Source organism: Athene noctua, chromosome Z (assembly GCF_965140245.1).
Source record: "Athene noctua chromosome Z, bAthNoc1.hap1.1, whole genome shotgun sequence".
Lineage (NCBI taxonomy): Eukaryota > Metazoa > Chordata > Aves > Strigiformes > Strigidae > Athene > Athene noctua.
This window is the reverse complement of record NC_134077.1, coordinates 77,540,147-77,560,050: the sequence shown is the minus strand read 5'-3', so window position 1 is coordinate 77,560,050 and position 19,904 is coordinate 77,540,147. Positions and strand designations below refer to the sequence as shown.

Below are 19,904 nucleotides of genomic sequence, written 5' to 3'. Positions count from 1 at the left end.
ACTCTCTGTGTGTACTTTGACATTAAACTGTCTCAGTTCAAGGCTGATGCATTGTTTTATTCCTAAATTAGTGTCTATCACAAATACCAATCTAGGGAACTGATGTTTTAAACTTTAGCAGAGACTTTCTTGCTCTTTGAGATGACCTGTGTCCGGGATGTGTTCCAGGGAATTTCTGAGAGCTGTTTCTTCCAGTTGGTCCTGGCTGGTATAACACAGCACAGAAAACGTGATGACTCTGTGCCTGTATGAATGGCATTTTGCTAGGGAATGAGAACACACAGGGGCTGCGGAGACAGCATGATACACACTTTCTCTCTGTTCAGCACAATTTCTCAAGGCAATTATGTACTAGAGAAGCTGTGAAAGACATGGCCAGGTATCACCTAAGAGAGAGCACAATCCTGTAGTTAAGGGTGGCCTGTGATGAACTTCAAAGGCCTCCCTGCATTCATTTTGCCATCTGGGTTATAGTGGGTGTACTATCATTTAAACTTAGTTTTAGAGGATGCCATTTTCTCTGTGCTGGAAGATCTCAAAGCACTGCACGACAATGAGTTGTGTCATAAATACTGGGCAATTAATCTTTTCTGCAGGGTATCTTTCATTTTCAGCATTAGCCTTCTGCAAATGCTCTCTTCTCAAAAGCTATTTGCACACACAGCAAACTGCCTTCCTGATAAGGTCAGTTCTTCAAGGACTGGGGCAGGACTCAAAGGACCTTTTCAAGGAAGCAGAGAGGATTGTCACTGGTACAGAGACAGGCTGTTTCCTGTCTGTATGTTTTGTGCTTTATTCAGAGAGCTAAATCCTGTTGTCCTTATTTAGTCCTTACATATTCAAAGTCTTCATTAACATCAAGGGTAGGATTTGCCTAAATTTTGCCAGACTAGGTAAATTCCTTTTTAGCAAGGACTGTTGGGTTAGTTTATGTTGCATTACCAGAAAGAGATGCTGTAGGAACCCTTAAGTATAAAGCATATGTGCATTTTATACATTTCTTTTTTTTTTTTTTTCCCCCCAGTCTGAGAACAGCAACTCCCGGTGGTGTCAAACAAAGCCTTTCTCTCACATTAGAGGCCTTAGGGTGACTTTTAAAATGCCAGTCCTGCTAGATTCTGAGTTGAGTTGCCTTCAAGTCAATATCCTGCTAGGATGCTGCTTTTTTTTTCCTTAAATACACCTAAAGCATATCTTTTCTTAGTGCAAAACTTTCACTTGTATATATTTAAATTTCTGCTTGCAATATATTCCAACTGTGAAACATTAACTGCCAAATCATGCTTGGCATATGATTCCATACTTATGCATAGCTATTACTCCTTTTTAGATGCAGAAAGGCCTTCTAGTGTTTCTCCAGGAAGACATGAAACTCCATCTGTGCTCCATCTGCTTCATGCAGGTGTCTGGGTTACTCTGCAGTGTTTAATATGACAAAATACTACATATATTTAGACAATCAATCAGACCACTATTCACCCACCAGTGGCTAGGTTTTGATTCATCTGTAATAATAACAAGAGAAATAAGCAATACTTCTGAGCTATGGTTTTTCTACACCTTGGTTACATGATTTGTATTACTACAAAGAAACAGAAGAGTATGCAGCAAATACCCTGAATATGATATGGTATTGCTTTGCTATGTCTTGCATAGGAATCAAAGGCAACATGAAAGCTAGTCCTCAAAACTAAGACTTCTACTACTTTTTTTCATCATATTAAAAGATTGAGATGCAGGGAAGCAAGAGGTGATATTTTCACCTTTATATCTATGTTGGAGGTCAGAGGAAGAGAGAAATGCGAGAGAAATGGAACTGGAGCCCTCGATGAGCAGTCATCCTCTGAAGGAGCTCAGCAACTTGGGCCCATACCACTGTATTGGAAAGACACTTGGAGCTCTGTGCTCTGTGGATGCTAGGCAGACACGTCAAAATAGTTCAGTTCTGATCTGCAACACCCTGCCTGACCTCAGCACAGACAATCACATCAAGTCACAGAGTCTGGGTCCAAATTTGAATCCAAGTTTCACAAAAGTCTGCAGAAATCAGAATCTTGCAGTTTATGATTTTAAGAATATCTCTACCTGGCATGTGATCCTTGCTGACAGAAACTGAAGTCTTCTCCTTTCAGTGTCGGTGACTGTTGAATTAATCTGCCTTCAGCTGATGCATCAGACCCATAGTAAGAGCACAAGTGTTCCTCATATAAAAGTAAAAACGTTGCGTTTTTATAAATGGCCTATTAAATGAATGCATGAGTCTGGCCTCATTTCTAGCACATACTTCTTCTTTGTTCAAAGGGTTTATTTTTGTAATGTGCAGCAGCATGAATTGACATTGCTGACCTACACCTTTATGCAATATTTACTTTAACAGCCATTTCATCCTTTCCAGAAGGTTTAATTTCTCCATTATGTAACTGCAAGTTATCTGGGCTGGCACATTAAAGGGTGGTAACTGTGGCAGACTGGCTGGGTGTGGTGAGTGTCAGTGTGCTGTCAAGATACTTGAGTCCCCAGAGTGGTTGCTGGCATTGAAAGCAGAGAAGGACCTCCTCCCTTGGCCCCAGCACTACAGAGACACACGCAAAGACTGCGGTCAGCAATAAAACCTTTTGACCTCTCTTATCTAAGACTAGACCCCTTCCTTCCAATCAGAGAAACATTTGGAAGCTGAGTGGCATTAAATACTGGGTCTCTCTGTGTAAATACAAAATATACTTGTATCCAAAGCAGGAAAATAGATGTGATGAATAAAAGAAATCAATTCTTCTTCCTGTTTTAGCTGGAAAAAATGTTACTGTTTCCCTTCTCCTTAATGTGAATTTCAAAAGTAAAGGGAAACGCCTGTTATTTGCAAATTGTTGATTGTAGGAGAGCTTTATTTCCCTCCTGCTATGTGCATTTGAAAACTAAATCTGTAGTGCTGTCAGAGACTGTTTTCATCAAGCTTGTATCTATCATTTCCAAAGAACTTCCATCTCCATGTATTTCTGGCAGTTCTGTTATCAAAGGGAGTAATTTTGATTGATTTAAAACTAACCTCGTAAAAAAATAACTTTACAAGTGCTGCCAACTTGCTCTTTGCTTTTGAGAAAGTTTCTTTGCACCATTGTTCTTGCCACTGTCTGTTAAGGCTTCGATGGTTAACATGTGAATGATTACGAAATCATTAATCCAAAATCATAAAACAGCTGAAAAAAATATTCCAAAGTACTACCAATTCCTATAACTGAAAGACACATCTGTCTTACATCAATTCATATGTATTAAATCCATGTAAGGGACATAAAAGAAACACTAATAAAGTGACAACCTTATGATCTATTGACCCTGCCACCAGCAAAGCACCATACTCGAGGCATTTATGCACATTTTTAACTATTCAAGCATCTATCTGCTTCTGCAACACATGATTTTCCTTGGGCTTCCGCGAAAGTTCTTAAAAGAAATTCCACAAGTTTGCGAGGCTTGTTTGCTCTTCTGAGAAGAACAAATGTTCTTTACATTGAAAGTATGTTCATGACATAAAAAGTAAACCCTAAAGGCAGTGTAGCAGAATATTTAATCTACAGTCTTCCTATTTTGCACAAAAGCTGTGGAAGACATCAGACAGAAAAACCCTGTGTACTGGGTGAAACAGCTTATCTGGCAATTTGACAGGCCACATACTCAAACTCTTCAGAAAAACCTTTTCACTTGCTGCTTTCTTCCTTAGGTAAAGTGAATGCGGCACTGGACCTTATACTGATTAATTCTTTCCCTCTGGTGGGCAACTCTGAGACATCACTTATCTGTATCACTTCCAAATGGCGTCCCCGTGAATCTATCACAATAGACCGAGACCAGGAGGATGTGACAAACCAGCACCGGGAACCACTGGAAGTTAATGAAGATTCAAAGAGAGCAACAGCCAAAACAGTGGTGTGGAAGAGGGAACAGGCCAGTGAAACTATTGGAGCATATTACTGTGAAGGGAAACTCCAGGATGAGGTGACGAGGATACATACCATGAAGATGCCACTGGGAGGTACTGTATGGTGGTCAGATCTGAATTTTGCATGTCACTGCTTGCAGACTGGCAGTTATCCCTGGTTGACAAATGTGGCTCCAGAGCAGGTAAGGCAGTCTGGAGTCAACAAAAATAGACTTGGCTAAAGCCCATGTGTTTTTTCCTAAAGCAGAGAGACAACTGGTTGATACTAGCTGCTAGTCATTTCCTTGTCAGTCAGTTAGAAATCCGTGGGTATTCTGCCTGCATCTGGCTACTGCCAGGAACACAAAGTCAGTTGGAAAATAAGGTAAGTACTGATGCCAAGAAATAACATCTATGGTAATTTCTGCGGTGGGTTTTTCACATCCCAGACCCTTGATAGCTAAGCACACTTCCATTTTAAAGTCTTGACAGGTCTGAGATGTAGGTAGTCAAATATTGTTATCTTTTATTTCTTAATAAACAGGCAACTGAGCCTCAAAAATAACTGCCTTGCCTAAGGTTCAGTAAAACTATAGATCAGCAATATTGGATCTGCACAGTCTGTGTCAGTATGGAAAAAAAGGATCCATCTCAACAATGGACAGAAACTCCAGAGAACTCTCCCAAAACCTAAGAACATTATTCACAAAAATCCACTATGGTTTTCACTGTTGACTTGGGTTTAGTTTTAAGGTTATGTACAGTAGAAAATGCAAATATGGCAGAGAGGTGATGGGATGAGAAGTTGGGATTTCCAAAGGCCAACATATAGCCTTTAAATTACATTTTCTTATTTGCAAAATTTTGCTGTCTCTGGACTTCATTAAACTTCTGGAAAAATTTCTGAAGTAGAGATCACAATAAAGTTCAGAAAAGTGCAAGAAATTTTGGCTAATTTTCTGCAGCAAATCAAGTTTTCAAGACTTCAGCCGATTTCTAGTCGGAGTCCTGTATTGCTAATTTTTTGTGACATGGCGGCTGGTCTGTGAAGAGACTTGACACTTTTAGTCTTTCTTTACAAGGTTTTAGTAAGAGTAGTTATCACTGTCGGTATCTCCTGAAATTATATAGCAAATTTAGAAAATAAAGTTTTTAATTTGTCTGAGCTACAGCTAGTGTCTATTCATTTCTCTTAGTACAGGAACATTAGAAGCAAGGTGGGGAGGACAAGTGCATTTTTCTATGGCTTAGGTTTTCTCTGAGCAAATGTGGGTTTTGGGGTGTTGGACTGGTCACCAAGAAAGCTCTGCAGATGCAGACTGACAACTCCATTGTTTCAAAGGAGACTGCATTGAGGAGGAGATAAGATAACAGCCCATGGAAAGTCAACATGACCCCGCCTGTGGCAGAATGTTAGTTTGCTGAGCACATCTCTGGCTGTCATGTAAAAAATCTCCCATGGGTGGAAAAGTGTCTGCTTAATCAATCAGGTTTTTGCACTTGGTATCTGTGGACCTAGGAGCAGGGAATTTAAGGTAATCAAACTTTGAGAGCTTCCTATGTGACGGACAATGTTCTAACCAGAAATAACACAACATTCATGCCAGCAGTAGGTAGGTTTCTTTGAATTATTTCTGGGTTTGAATCCATCTCTCAGATTTTCTCTGCAAAAGCTTTTACTGTCAAAATTTGAGCCATCAACTCTTTGGTGAATGCATATAATCTAATCAGGCTGGATGGGTGAGAAAGAGGCGCAAGATAAGTTCTCAAAGCTGTTAAAGTGCACAGAAAGAGGAAGAAAAGGTCACTGAAGGATTGTGAGGTTTGGCAGAGCATCTGTAGTTGGAAAACAGGCCTTTTTCCCCTTCACATTGTCTGAATAATTTTTAAAGATGTGTTTTTCAACACTAAAAATTAAGTAAGAGTTGAAACATGGAGTTTTCCATTGAGGACACAAAAGGCATGGGAAGGAGCAGCACTTCTGAAAATCCAGCCGCTGTTCTGCAGCCGCAGGGCAAGAAGCTGCTCAAACACTCACTTAAGGATTGATCATTTGGTAAGGATTAATCATTAATCATTGACTTTAGAGGGAACTGTCATAGGCCTGGTTATGCACCTATCATCAGATATGCAGATACAATGAAGATTTTAGCAGTATAATACAGAAAAATAACAGGTTTGTTTTCCTGTTTTGCTCCACACATGTGCCATTCTGAAACTAATGAGGCGTTCTGCTGAATTTTTTATATTGTAGCATTATGGTTACACATGTAATACTCATACATGAAATGAGAGGTAACAGATTATGCTTTGTACAAATATATATGGGGAGTAATGCTTGTACTGTATACAGCACACATATCTAGAATAGAATATTATGACCTGTTCTGCATCTAGTCAAATATAATTTATGCCATTTCTCTATAGAATAAATATGTATTTTCACATATATATACAATTGAGTTTCCCCCACAGAATATCTCTAGAGCAGGCAAAGGGACAATAATGGAAATGCAAGCGACAAAGCATTATGACACTTGCCCTGCAACTCAGTTCATTATGTCTCTATAAGGAATTCACACACTCGAGATGTGAAATAATGAATTAATACAATTTACAATCTAAAAATACGTTGGAACTGAGCTCACCAGGGAGTGTGCATTCCTTTGCATTGTAACAATACCCTGAAGAAAAAGTCTTGTGGCTAAGCGAACAAAAAAAAGAAAATGGGGAAACAAAAGTTTAATAGCTTGTTAAAAAAATTAGTAATGCCCCACTAAATCTGGTCCAAAACCCACTGCAACTAAAACACTTAGGATAATTTGTAAATAGTAATTCATTTTTGGGATGCGGTTGAATTGTCTTTTCCTAAATAGATCATGATTTTCACCATGCATTTGTTATTGATAAATAACATCTAACTCGGGAGCGGACAGTAAGTTGGGATTGCTTTCAGGGTTTTTTTTTCCTTGTTTCTAATGAGATCTTATTTCATTATTCTATATTATAATTCTTAGTTTCTCTAAGAGGTAAGTTCAGATAGCAATGCCCAGGTAGCATGGCAAATGCTCAGTAGATTCCCACGCATGTGCTTAGTATCATACAGGAAGATTCCTGCTGGAATCAGTTGGATAGCACTTACAAAGGGATTAAAACATGTGGCAGAGGCTCACATTAGAACTGCACAAGGGATAGAAATTCCATTCTGCAAAGTATTGTGAGTTTTCAGTAGTTGTCTTATTTCCAATCAGAAATAAAACATTAAAATGTCAAAAATTCTCAAAGAAATAAAATTCTGGGAGAGAATTTGACTTGGATAGTTAGAAATGGCTTCATTTTTGCTCAGATTTTCTTTGGGTTTACATCACATAACATAATACAAACATTTTGCTTTTTAATTAAAATGACATTCTGAAATGGAAATATTAAAATAATATTTTCTCAAATATTGAAAGAATATGACCCTTTTTCCCGCTCAGATTTTACAAAATAATATTGTAGAGGTTGACACAGTTTCAGCCTCATAAAAACTTTGATGTGCCATCTACCTGCTTGTTTTTTACAGCTATGTTACACATATAACAGAAAATTAGTTCATAATTTTTTTCTGTGCCTTCTGATCCTATCTCTGTGTATTTCTTTGCCTTCACGTTTCAGCCACAGACTCCAAAATTATTTTCTGCAACCACTGGTATGAGTCAAAGTGCACTTTATTGACAGTTTTCTAAAAATGAACTGAATAAAAGAGGCATGACTATAGCAAAATGGCAAATTTTTTTGAGTAAGTTGTCTAATAGTTTATACTAAACTTGTTTATGTGTTCCTTAAACAAAATATTCCCTGTGAAATAAACGTGACTTTAATAGAAATGGAACCTGTGTAAATGCGGAGCCAACTAGAAGCATGAATGGCTCTCCAAGGATTCCTTCCAGCTGAAGCTCAGGTAGATCTTTCTGTCGGAAAGGTCCCACTCACTTTGCTGGTGAGGCAGGTGGGTGGCAGCAGAACCAGGCTCCCTGGAGCTGAACAAAAACAAGATGCAGGACGGACTTACCCAAGAGGAACTTGCTCAGGAGGAATTCTAAGGCAAAACAGCCTCAAAAAGAGAAAAAGGGCCTGGTGAAAGTCAATGCCTTGGTCCCTGGGTGCTTTAAAGGGAAGATACAAAGGCATAATATTCTCACTCAGATAAAGAGGTGAACAGTTCAGAAGTTAACTTTGCCTAATTTTAGAACAGTTTCCCTAATTTTTTTTCCATACGACATATCAATGACCAGAAAACCTGAATTTATCCTCAAAAAATTTCACAGCTTTCCCTTGGAATTTTTCAACCAAATGAAAGGAAGCATCCTTAACTTCTAACTTGTTTCAAGTAATGTTGTAATTAAAATTATTATTTCACTGGTTTCAAAAAGTAATATTTCTTGAGATTTTTCTGTCCCTTCCCCAATTATCTTCTGACATGTTTTTTCCACTAACAATGATAAAGACAGAAGTGTGAAGTAGTACTTTTGTCTAGTACTTTCTTCTTTTTCTTAAATCAAGAACTATAAACAAATGTATAAAAGTGCTTCTCTGTTTAAGCAGCAAAATTAATTTCAATTTTCCAAGGAAAATTGAGAAATATCACTGATCTAGACAGTTTGTCCCATGGAATTTTTTTTAATTAAGCCACATTTTCAGACGAGAATATTTTGGTAAAAGTACCACTGTCTATGAATATGTTTTCTTCTTTTGTTCTTAGTGCAAGCCAATACTCTTAGTAATTATAGAATATGGTGAACAAATGCAAGCACAGACCTATCTTACTGGATCTCCCCCAGGCCCTGTATGACTGTGGTCTCCTGAACTATCTTGACTGTTCTGCATCATAAAGTTTAAGGAGAAAAGAACTGAGTCATTCTCAAGTCTCAAGTGCTGAAGAAACTTGGGAAAGTGTTTTACAGTTCACTGGAGCTCCCAGTTAGGAAGGGTTTCAGTTACTCAGCCAAAGTCTTTTTTTTTTTTTTTTAATTTTTTTTTATTTCATGCCTCATGTTCTAGTAGCAGTCTGTTGTTTCGAGGTATAGGTGAGTCCTCTGTCTTTGCCAAAACAGAGAGTTAAGGTTGCTGGGGCTGAAGAGTCAGTGTGTGCTTAAAAGAAATTTAAACCTTAAAATCTGTATCAGGGCCATGCTGTAAACCATTCTCAGCTTTCAGCCCAGAGACCGGATAGCGACAATAACTGCTGCTATTTATCCCATACTTCTGTCCTGTTCTGTTTTCAGCATCATTCCACCCAGTGGCATTAACTGTTACAGCAAATAAGGGAGAGCATGTGAATATTTCCTTCATCAGAATGGCAGCAAAAGAGGAAGATGCAGTGATCTACAAAAATGGTAATTAATCTTTCTCTATCATTGCCTTAGCCAAGTGTCACATAACTGTTTTAAAGTCTTTGCTGATGATGCCCACGCTGGACAACTGGAGCAGACATAATTCCTCATGCATTTAATGTTCCTTAAAGGAGCCATTTGCAATATCTAATATATTGAGCTGACCTGTTTCTCTTCCTCCAGAATGCCAAATTCTCTGTTTATACCTTTGCTTTGTTTCTCATTTTCCTTTTTTGATTTCCTTCTATAACTCCTCATATATTTGCCTGGCTACTTTTAACAACCTTTTCTTTTTTTTTTCTTCTGTGTCACTGTGAAGGCCTAGATACTGCATTTTTCTTTGCATTTTTACTGCTTTTTAAGTGCTTACCTTTCCTTCTTCAAATGGCTTTTAGAGGCCATTTACCTTCTATGATGCTCTTTAGGCTAAGAAATGAAGCATTAGTAATCTGCTATTAAAAAGGCAAAACTGTCAACAAAATCTAATCCTCATTTCACTCAACTACAAAAATTAGTCAGATTGTAAAATTCATGTCACCAACCTTCCTATCTAACATGGCACCTAAATCACATGTAACTCAAGCTTTGTGTTGCTAGTGCTTGATACTTGGAAATATGTGCAGTTTGCTATCTACCTCCTGTATAAATATAGTAAAATACTGATCACTGAAACTTAAAGTGCCTTCAGACTGAATCAGAATGTTAGACACCAAGAAATTATACTTGTGGAAAGCACACATAATGTACAGGTACAATTTTGTCTACTGATAGTCCAGCTTTCAATGAGCTACCAGCGAACAGAGTAAATAGAGCAGGATAAGGTAAGGAAGTATCAGCACACTGCAAAAGAACACATGGAGTGGGTCAGCCTCAACCCCAGTCGCTGAACACTTGGAGCACTTCTCTACATGCTGGAAGAGAAAAATAACCAAAAGGTGTCTTTTAAAAAAGTGATATGCAAAGTAGCATTTCTTAAAGACCTGCTTCTTTGCTCTTCAGAGCTATTCAGCTATGGCAGTGCACAGTGAAGAAAGTTTGCTGTTGCTTGTCCTTTGAGGGTCCCCAGGGAAATTTTGTGATCTACTGTCAGCATTTTCTTATACAGCATTTTCTTATACAAGAACCAGCTGGTATGTCAGAGAGGAATGCTTACATCATGGTGTTGTCTTAGCATTCCAACTGGAAATTTGGCAAAAAGCCTCAAATTAACCATTGTAGGTCAAGTTCTCCACCTGAGATTGCAGCTGAAATATCATCCCTAAGGAATCCTGATACAGCAGCTGGCAAAGAAGAGAAAATACTTGTCCTGTTATGTTTAACTGTTGCAGTCTTTCACTTCAGTCATTTAAAATACCACTTCCCTCTTGCAGACCCTCACAAAGGCTGTCCAAAGAATTAAACTCCTCTGCTAAACAAGATTGCTTTAAGACATTGGCATAGCACATGCCATGTTGGAAAACAAGCCACAAAACCTGTACCAGACTCTGAGCATAGGCTTTCTTAATACTTTGCTGCAATTTTTTTTTTTTTTTTCAGCTTGTAATTCAAAAGATACACAAAGCAAGCCCTGCAGTTTCAGAACTAATCCCTTTCATTCTTTGCTCTTATTCTTTGGCCCTGTTTTCTTGAAGAACTGTTATACGTTGTCATGGAATAAACTGATCCTTAAAACTTTTGCTGTTTTGATTATGATCCTCAGCAAAATTTTATGTCTCTAGACTGTCTGAAATTTTACTATAGTCATATATAGTAAGGTATGACAATATGTATGATCACAGAGAGTAAAGGTTCTGCCTGTACCTTCTGAATTATTTCAGTAAAGTGAAATAATTGTTTCATTGCCAGTGAAACTATAAGGGGAGGTAGGAGGTGAAGGCATTCGATTTGTGGGAGTATCATCTGGTTAATGGTCATTCAGCATAAAAGACTAGGACAAGAAGCAAGAGAAGTTATTAAATAAAGCCCTAAGGAGTAGCATATGACAGAGAAAACATCAATGGACAGAGCTGTCCAACTTCTGAGGGCCACTGAGGGAACACAAAGTCCTGAGCAGCTTCAGACAGAGCTTTGTAGGTATAAGAACCAGGGAGCAGGATTATCAGGGGGAAAGAGCAAACTTACTATGGCATGATTGAGGGGGACTGTGAACATGTGTGAAATAATGGATATTTAGACAAAGAGACAAACAGGAGAAAGGGAGGGATCAAAGAGAAAGGAACAAGCATGGGAAAATGGGGTGGGAGGCAGGTAAAAGGTGCCACAGCTTTGTTCAAGCTCTGCACTACAGTAGGTCTGGTCTTATTAAACTCTATTCCTAATTATTCTTCAACAGAAGTGTGCTCTCTACCTGGTTTGCGTATGTAAAATGTGCTAGTGATCTTCAGACCAGACTAGAAGGTGCAACAAATTTGACTGCCAAGTAACTGGAAACCACATGCCAAGGGTCAAAGGGGCTTGTATGTCTGGGGTCAGCAGCCAGAGAGACTAAGAGTCTAAGGCCAGTTATGTCAGGGACCCATGTGCATGGGGTCATGTGTGACACTAATGATCTTCAAGCCAGGCTAGCCAGTGAGTAGAATAAACTGTTAGACAGACTGTAGGTCCAGGCCAGCTGAGATCCAGTTTTGGGTGTATGACTGTATGAAGTCTGCCAGTAAGCCTGACTAGCTGACAAGTGAGAATAGGACTGGGCTGTCTGGGCTGTTCAAGAGTCTGTGAGTCCCGTGTGCACATGCAGTACCTGTAGAGCCACAGCTGTGCTGTGTGGGTGTGTTGGTGGCTGACTCTGTTGGTACAGTGTGTGTCAGTATATGCATGTATGTTTTGGTGATAGCTGGCTGGACCTGGCATTAGCCGACTGCAGCAACCTTGTTCTAACAGAATAGAGTGGAAGGACTCCCGTGGGTCCTGCAGTCCACTGGATGCAACTTCTCTTTGACAGTGACCAATGTTCAAATGTTCGTACTTCATGATCCGGAGGGATGGGAGAAGATCAAATGCTATTGCCTTACTTAGCAAGCATGGATGACCAACTGCAGCAAGCCTAGAATAACACAGAAAAGCTCTCTTGGTGAAAAAGATAGAAGAGACAGAAACATGATAAGTCTGGGAAGAAAAGATAAAGCTGTGCTGTGATTTTCCTGCTTTGGTCTGCTGAGTAAATCTTTATGCTTCTTGGATTAAATAGGACCTGGCTGGCATTTGCTATTTGACTCTTTCCAGCTACACTAGACTTCTTATAGATTGTCACCTCTCACTTCAGAAAAGGCCAAGAAACAAAATGAACACTTTTACCCCCTAGACTCTTAGCAACATTCCTGCAAAGCAAAGCTGAATGTGAAATTGTTTGTCCCATTCATCTAATCATTCTCAAGATCTACCTTCCTTTTTACTTGTACCTAGTATATCTAAAAAATCCACCTAGTATATCTAAAGGGCTGTCAGCAATTCATAACTAAGGAATAGATTCTGAAGCTTAGCTCATCCCAGCTGTCCTTCCTCAGTAACCAATGCAAACTCACTTCTGTCTGTAGAAGGTGACTGACTTCTGTCTGTTGTACCCGTGTGCCCCTTCCCCAGGTTCCTTCATCCACTCTGTGCCCAGGCATGAAGTGCCGGGGGAGCTGGAAGTCTCCTATCCTCAAGTTCAACCACAGGATGCAGGGGTTTACTCTGCCAGATATATAGGAGGAAATCTCTTTACTTCTGCTTACACAAGGCTTATTGTAAGACGTAAGTTTCATTAATGTGTGCTAAATGATTAATTATTTAAAGTCATAATTAATCTGAATTGAATCTTTTACTGTGCCCAAATAAGGGCAAAAATCTTTCTTGTCATAAGCTATCATCAGATTATGTCAGAAGAAATTTTTTCCCAAGGATCTTTGGTACAAGCTGATATTGATTTAAGCAGCTGAGAGAGAAAAAAGTTCAGATTTACATTCAATTCATCCATTCCTGAAACAGCTAGCTCTTTTCTCAACATCTCAGCTTTTCAAACACTGAGTAAGTATGAATGAAGAAAGGGGCACTCCCATGAATATGATATGTGGGTCTGAGCACAAAATAGCAATTTTCAAATGTCTCTGTTCTCTCTGGAGATAAATCTTAGGATAAACCCCATTTATCCTAAGATTTATCATCTTTAGAATACATTATTGTAATCTTACCAACCACCCCAGCCTTAGTTAGCTCTTAAAGTTCACCTCCCAGTGGATGACAGGACCAGTTTACAGTGCAGGCAGATATTTTCCATATTATAAGTATTCTACACATCTTGCACCTCATGTTGCTATGTCCATTTTCATCAGATATAGAGAAAATTGTATTCTATTAACTTGGATAGAAATATAAAACTGATATGTAAAAATAAATGGCTGTTCAAATATCTTACATCATGGAGAAAATATTTCTGATTGTAAATTGTATTTTACTTGCTCTTACCCACAGGATACTTCCAGGAATCATGAATGAATCAATATAATGCCCCAAATTTGGATTTTGAAGCTACCGTTAAATAAAATGGTCCAAGATCTGTTGCATACTCCAGTACCAAGCTGCATAGCAGAAGACTTATCCATAAATTCTGCCCCCTGCCTTGAAATAGGCTTTTGTCTTGCCCATCCTGCTTACTGGGAAAACTCCTGGGGCATAGTCTGGGAGAGCGATAGGGAGCAGACTAACAATAAAGAGAATGGATGATTACATGCCACCACTCAAACACATGTCCTGTCTTTCCCTGAATTGGCATTGTAGACACAAACTGACGATTTTTAGCAAAGCTTTTTTTTTAAAGTATCCACATGTAAAAATTTCATTCCGGGAGAAAGAGGAGATAGAGTTCCAAGTGCCATGTTGATTCATTGAATGCTTGCTGAAATCTGAAAAAGCTGATCCAAGTCATTTACTCAGTCTTAGTGAGAACTGCCTCAGGACTTTCCAGGTTATTATCTTCTCAGTCCTAGCTTTACACTAGAGGAAAGCATTAAGATCAGCTTCTGTGATGTAAGAAACATTGTTAAAAATCAAATACTGAATTGAGTCCTCTCAGCTCCCTCAAAGAATATTGCATCTTGTAGTGTTAGCTACACTAGTACTAGTGTACTACACTAGTACTTTGAGCTCCTCTCAAAGAATATTGCATCTTGTAGTGTTAGATTAAGCATCTGCACAATGATGGCATATATACTTGTTTAGAGCTTAAGATGGGCTTATATTAAATTAGCATCAAAACTCTCACTGGCAGGATTAATGGTAGTAGTATCTTTTTAAAGTGGGAAAGAAAATCATGACAGGCATTAAGACAACTCATTGGTCTTAGTCCATTTATTCCAGAAACAGGTCATCCATTGACTGATCTGTGTTATGAAGAACCCATGAAGACAGTAAAGATACAACAGATGTGAACTCAGTCTACTGAACTTTCAATAAAAATATTGTTACTGAAAAAAAAAAAAAAAATTACTTACGAAATGCTGGTACAATGCCAGTGATGTCAAACTTGGTCCTGCTGTTTTACTACCAGTACAGTCAGCTCCAGGTGAAGCCTGGACCTTTCGTAGGTCTTTGATCCCTGTTACAAGAACTAAAATCTTAAATACAATATCTTTGTCAACATCCAAACTTACTCTTATAAACTAAAAAAACTTTATCTCTAGTTTCAAAAAGAGGACTTTGTCAGTTCCTTCTCTGAAGGTGTTACTTAACATCACTGCATACTATGCAGCAGTCCTGATCCAGAAATAGAGGCATTTCCACAATGGAAAAAGTGATTCCTTACATTAGGTCATTTGGCTGGGGTTTTGAGGGGTCCTTATGGATGTTTTTATGTATTTTACTGTTTGTTTTCATTAAAAAGAATTTTACTGCTTGATTGGTTACTGAATAAGAAGACAACAAATATGTCATTATATTTTTTCATAAAAGGATGTGAAGCTCAGAAATGGGGCCCTTCCTGCAGCTCCCACTGCCCTTCCTGCATGAACAATGGCATTTGTCATGAAGATACTGGGGAATGCATCTGTCCTCCAGGTTTTATGGGAAAAACATGTGAGAAAGGTAAGCAAATATTATTTTCATAGATTGCTTATTAATTTGTTCTCAGTAGCAGAAATTGGCAGATTATTGAGGGAAGCATCAGATGGATTAGCCTTGTTTTATTCTTTATAGCTATAGCATTTACAGCCACTACTGGCCACAGGACAGTGTTGGGCGACATGAAGTCTGAATTAGTAAGGCTGTTCTTGTAGTTATGATTTAACTTCTCCATCTCTTCTCCTAGTGGAGATTATATTGCTAGGGAAGATGAATGTTTCCAGCTCTTCTGGATCAATATGCACTTGGACAGTGTGCTAGATAACCTCATTTAGGTTCTTTTTCCCACAATGGCTGGACTAAACGATCTTCTGAGCTTCTTTCCAACCTAGGTTGTTCTGTGATTACCCTTAAATCAGTATGCTTGAAGTTACTGACTGGCTGTTAAATGCATGGTAGAATAGGAGATCTGAAGGATACACTGTAATTGGGAAATGAATCCCTGTGTTAAAGATTTCCTGGCCACTTCTGAACAAGCTGCTAACATGCTCACAGGGTGATCTCTCTCTGCAGGGGCATATCAACAGTATATGTCTGTGTGTGCATATCTGTGTCTGTGACAGTTCGGATTCTGGAAGAATTACAGCAGACATCACGTTGCTCTAATCTCTCCAAACAACTTTTGGGTTCGATGCTAAATATGTATCCTAATATTTTGACTGAATTGCAGTGCTGAAAACTCTAGAGCTAAGCTATTGGAATAGTGGACATCTGAACCACTCTTATGCAGCACTAATCAGAGAAGCAAAACCTTGAGCTTGGTAGTTTCATATGCACTGACATCTAAGAAGAATATTAGGTTTTCATGGCACTGTTTGTCCATTTTATATTAAAAAGACTTATAAAGAGTATTTATTGCTGTAGCTCTGACCCCACATACCCAAAGCAAGGGGTGCTTTGCTGATGGATCCTCACATGGGAGAAAGTTAAGTTTGTTTTTGCCGCCTGAACTTAACCATTCATGTAGCTGTTCCTTAAGTTGTTATGGGTGTTAATATATCTGGTATCTGAATGGTAAAAATGCTATTTTAAATTTAATTCATGTTGTCTGTTGCCTAAAGCTGTATCATTAGAAGCATTAGTTCTTTTGTGGACTTAATGCTGTTAAGCTATTCTTTCCCTCTCTCCCTTCGATAGCTTGTGGAGCCAATACATTTGGCAAAACATGTGAAGAGAGCTGTAAAGAAAACTATGGCTGCAGAAACTATATGTTCTGTCTACCAGATCCATATGGTTGTTCTTGTGCCACAGGATGGATGGGACTAGAATGTGATAAAGGTATAGTAAAAAATATGAGGATTGGCGGAGTCCTTAGCATGCTGCACATAGAAATACAGACGAGAACTAACAGAAGAGAGTAAAAGACAGTATTTTTTACATTCTGTAGAAGGGATAATAGTATTTACCTATCTCAGAGGACCATGTTAAATTCTCAGGACCATGTTAAATTCTCGGAAGAAGGACATAGTAAAGTCGAAAACTATTCAAAATATTCTGTAAAATGAACTGACATTCTACCGAGACATTAAAAATCCTCTAACAGATACAGTCCTGCTGTATTTCTACAAGTCGAACTGAGCAATACTGAGCATAATCAGCCTTGTTCATTTCAATTAGACTGCCAACAACTTTGGGACACGAAGCACATCTTCCTTTAAGAATATGTGTCACCATGTTCAATGGTGACATAAGTCTGATGAAGCCTTTGGACTCTACTGCAGTGTAAGTGAAAAAACAGTGGAGGTCGAAGAAGCTTCCACATTGGCATCTAGTCAACAAATGACAGGCACGGATACAAATGTGCTCTAAGTTTTGACAAGAGCGTGTTCTCAGGATGCTCTGTGAATGACTTAGTGCTAATACATATAGTTTCAAACTCAGCTCAGCTGAGGGAAGTAAACCCTACTGGAGAATTGATGCATGAGACTGAAAATTAGTGGAAGACATTTTCTAGTACCTTTACACTAACTGGAAATGTATGTACTTGCAGAATGCAAACCTGGTTTTTATGGGTCGGACTGCAAACTCAAATGTAATTGTCACAATCGAGGGACGTGCGACAGATTTAAGGGCTGCATCTGCTCCCTTGGATGGCATGGTCTGCAATGTGAAAAAGAAGGTAAAGCAAGGTAACACGGTAGTAAATGGCTTTTCCCAGTGTAACTGAAACAGATCTTCATGCTGGAACAGCATTATCACTCCAGGCTGGTATCCCTGCTCTGTCAACTACTTTCTAGGCGCCCAAACACTTCTGTACATCTTTATTGCAATACAGTGTTTATAAGCCTCTGCCCCTTATGCTGCATTTATCAGGCTGGTATACTATTAACATTTAATCTGATTTTGCTTTCATTAGAGGTAGATTTTCAAACCTTACTCCACAGGATTTAACACTGACCTTAATATCAATTACTGACAGAAGCTGAGCATCCTACCTGCACGATCAGCTTTTGGATAGGCTCATTGTACTTTATCATTACCTACCTCTTATTCATCTGGATACATTCCTATACCATGTGCCTCATGATCTGAAACTGATGACTGAGACACCAAGAAAACCCCAGAGTTTAAAACAGCTCTGTCTCTCTGAGAGAAAATTAAGCTTGCAAAGCTGATTTGGTAAGCATGATCCTTGCACAGGCTCACATGAGTAAAAGGAGACTCAGACACCTATGCTGCCTGTGCTCATTTTACACCTAAACCTGATTTGGTGCTGCCTTTTTAAAGTTCTGTTTGAAGGCTGACACTAAAATACTATGTATCTTCTGCAGGTGCAGCAGATCTTTCACCTCAGATAGAAAACTTACTAAATCCTGTAGAACTCAATTCTGGTGTCGAGTTCAAGCCTTTTTGTATAGCCACTGGGATGCCACTTCCTAAATCCGAAGAATTTAAACTTTTGAAGCAAGATGGAACTGTCCTAAGGGTAGGCTCCTGATTAATTGCTTCCTATTATTTCTGATGTTTATAACTACCTTATCTGTACTTAATGCACACTATTGTTTTCAAACATAATGTGAAATTTCAATATTCTGAGGTACTTCATTAACTCAATGAGCACATATGAAACTGTGGAATTGACCATTGTAGACCCTTTCTATTGATATCACTTAAACTCCTGATGAGTTCCTAAACTGTGAGAAAGTGTCACGGGAATATTCCTACATGCCCACAGTTTTCGGGCCCTGTACATCTTTTGTCTTTTCAGCCTGCCCTAATTGTTACCAGTAATCGCTCTGAAGCCATGTTTACAATTAATCGAATCCAGCCCCGTGATACAGGAACCTGGGTCTGCAGTGTGCAGACAGTAGCAGGAATGGCAGAGAAACCATTTCAAGTTACAGTCAAAGGTAAAAGCATGAATCTCTTCAAATGTCTTAATCTCTGTACATTTAAGGGCAGCTTTACATTTAACATGGAAGAATTTTCTGTTCTCTGTACTGCAGGAAAATGTCTGAATAAATATTTGTAGTCAGAATCAAATAAGTTGTTTATAAGCAACATACTAATTACGTGTATTGAAAAAGTAAGTGTGATGGTAAGGATTAGAAAAAAGCCCAAGGGTTTTTTTGAAAGATCTAAACTGTCAACTTTAGGGTATAAACTCCTGTCTACTTTGTAAGACTTTTGAAGAACATCTCCCATTTTTCTGTAGATCTAGGAAGATACCAGAGTTTTACTGATATAGGGAATTAAAAGGCTGGTTTAATACTTGCATTCTTGCTCAGTTCCTCCTGTGCCACAGTATGCCCCAAGGCTGACAGACAGCGGACATAATTTTCTCATAATTGATATCAATGCTGAGTTACATCTTGGAGATGGACCTGTTGTGTCAACAAAACTCCTGTACAAGCCAGCAAAACATTATCAGTCCTGGATGTCTGTGGAAGGTAAGAGGATATTTTTTAATTCCCCTTAAACACAAACTTCAGCTGCATGCTGAAACATAATGTGCGGTCTTCTCTTGACTAAACTCAAAAGACTCTACAACGCATAAAAGTTAAATCATTTATGACTTGATGTGTGATTCTTTGTATATCACTGCATAGTGTTAATGTGGTACACCAACAGCAGTTAAAAGTCTATATTCAGTTTTCAGTAACCAAGGGTTTTCTCTCTCCTTCCTTAAGATAGACATTACTCAGTGTTAGGCCTAGTTGTTGAATACTCCCATGTAAATAGCAGGTTTTCAAAAGTAGTGAGCAATATGGAGGTGTCCTGGAGCATCTACAATCTTCCTCATGTCTATTGTGCCCTCTGGTGAGACAAATATCTTACCTAAATATTTATCAGGAATGTTATGGGCAAAATGAAGCCTGCTTGTGAGTTAGATGACTTCTTCCAGCTCTGTTTTAACATTTTATGCAAGGCCTAAAATATTATAGGAAACATTACAGGAACTTTAACAAGTAACAAACATTTGTTACTAATTCAAGATAACCTAAGATCTGCATACACAATGCACACTGCCTAAGCAACCAGTCTTGTTCTGACCAGAAGGAAGGGCAGATGGGAACATC

The 19,904-nt window shown here is 38.6% G+C and overlaps 1 protein-coding gene across 1 annotated transcript in view; it reads left to right on the top strand.

The window, feature by feature from the left end:
• TEK (TEK receptor tyrosine kinase) overlaps positions 1-19,904 on the top strand; it is a 40,644-nt gene that overhangs the window by 8,262 nt on the left and 12,478 nt on the right. The window contains exons 2-10 of the mRNA XM_074931370.1: positions 3,719-4,030; positions 9,184-9,294; positions 12,871-13,023; positions 15,217-15,348; positions 16,522-16,662; positions 17,375-17,503; positions 18,156-18,310; positions 18,593-18,734; positions 19,113-19,274. Coding sequence (XP_074787471.1) covers positions 3,719-4,030; positions 9,184-9,294; positions 12,871-13,023; positions 15,217-15,348; positions 16,522-16,662; positions 17,375-17,503; positions 18,156-18,310; positions 18,593-18,734; positions 19,113-19,274 — 1,437 coding nt within the window. The remainder of the gene's footprint in view (positions 1-3,718; positions 4,031-9,183; positions 9,295-12,870; positions 13,024-15,216; positions 15,349-16,521; positions 16,663-17,374; positions 17,504-18,155; positions 18,311-18,592; positions 18,735-19,112; positions 19,275-19,904) is intronic.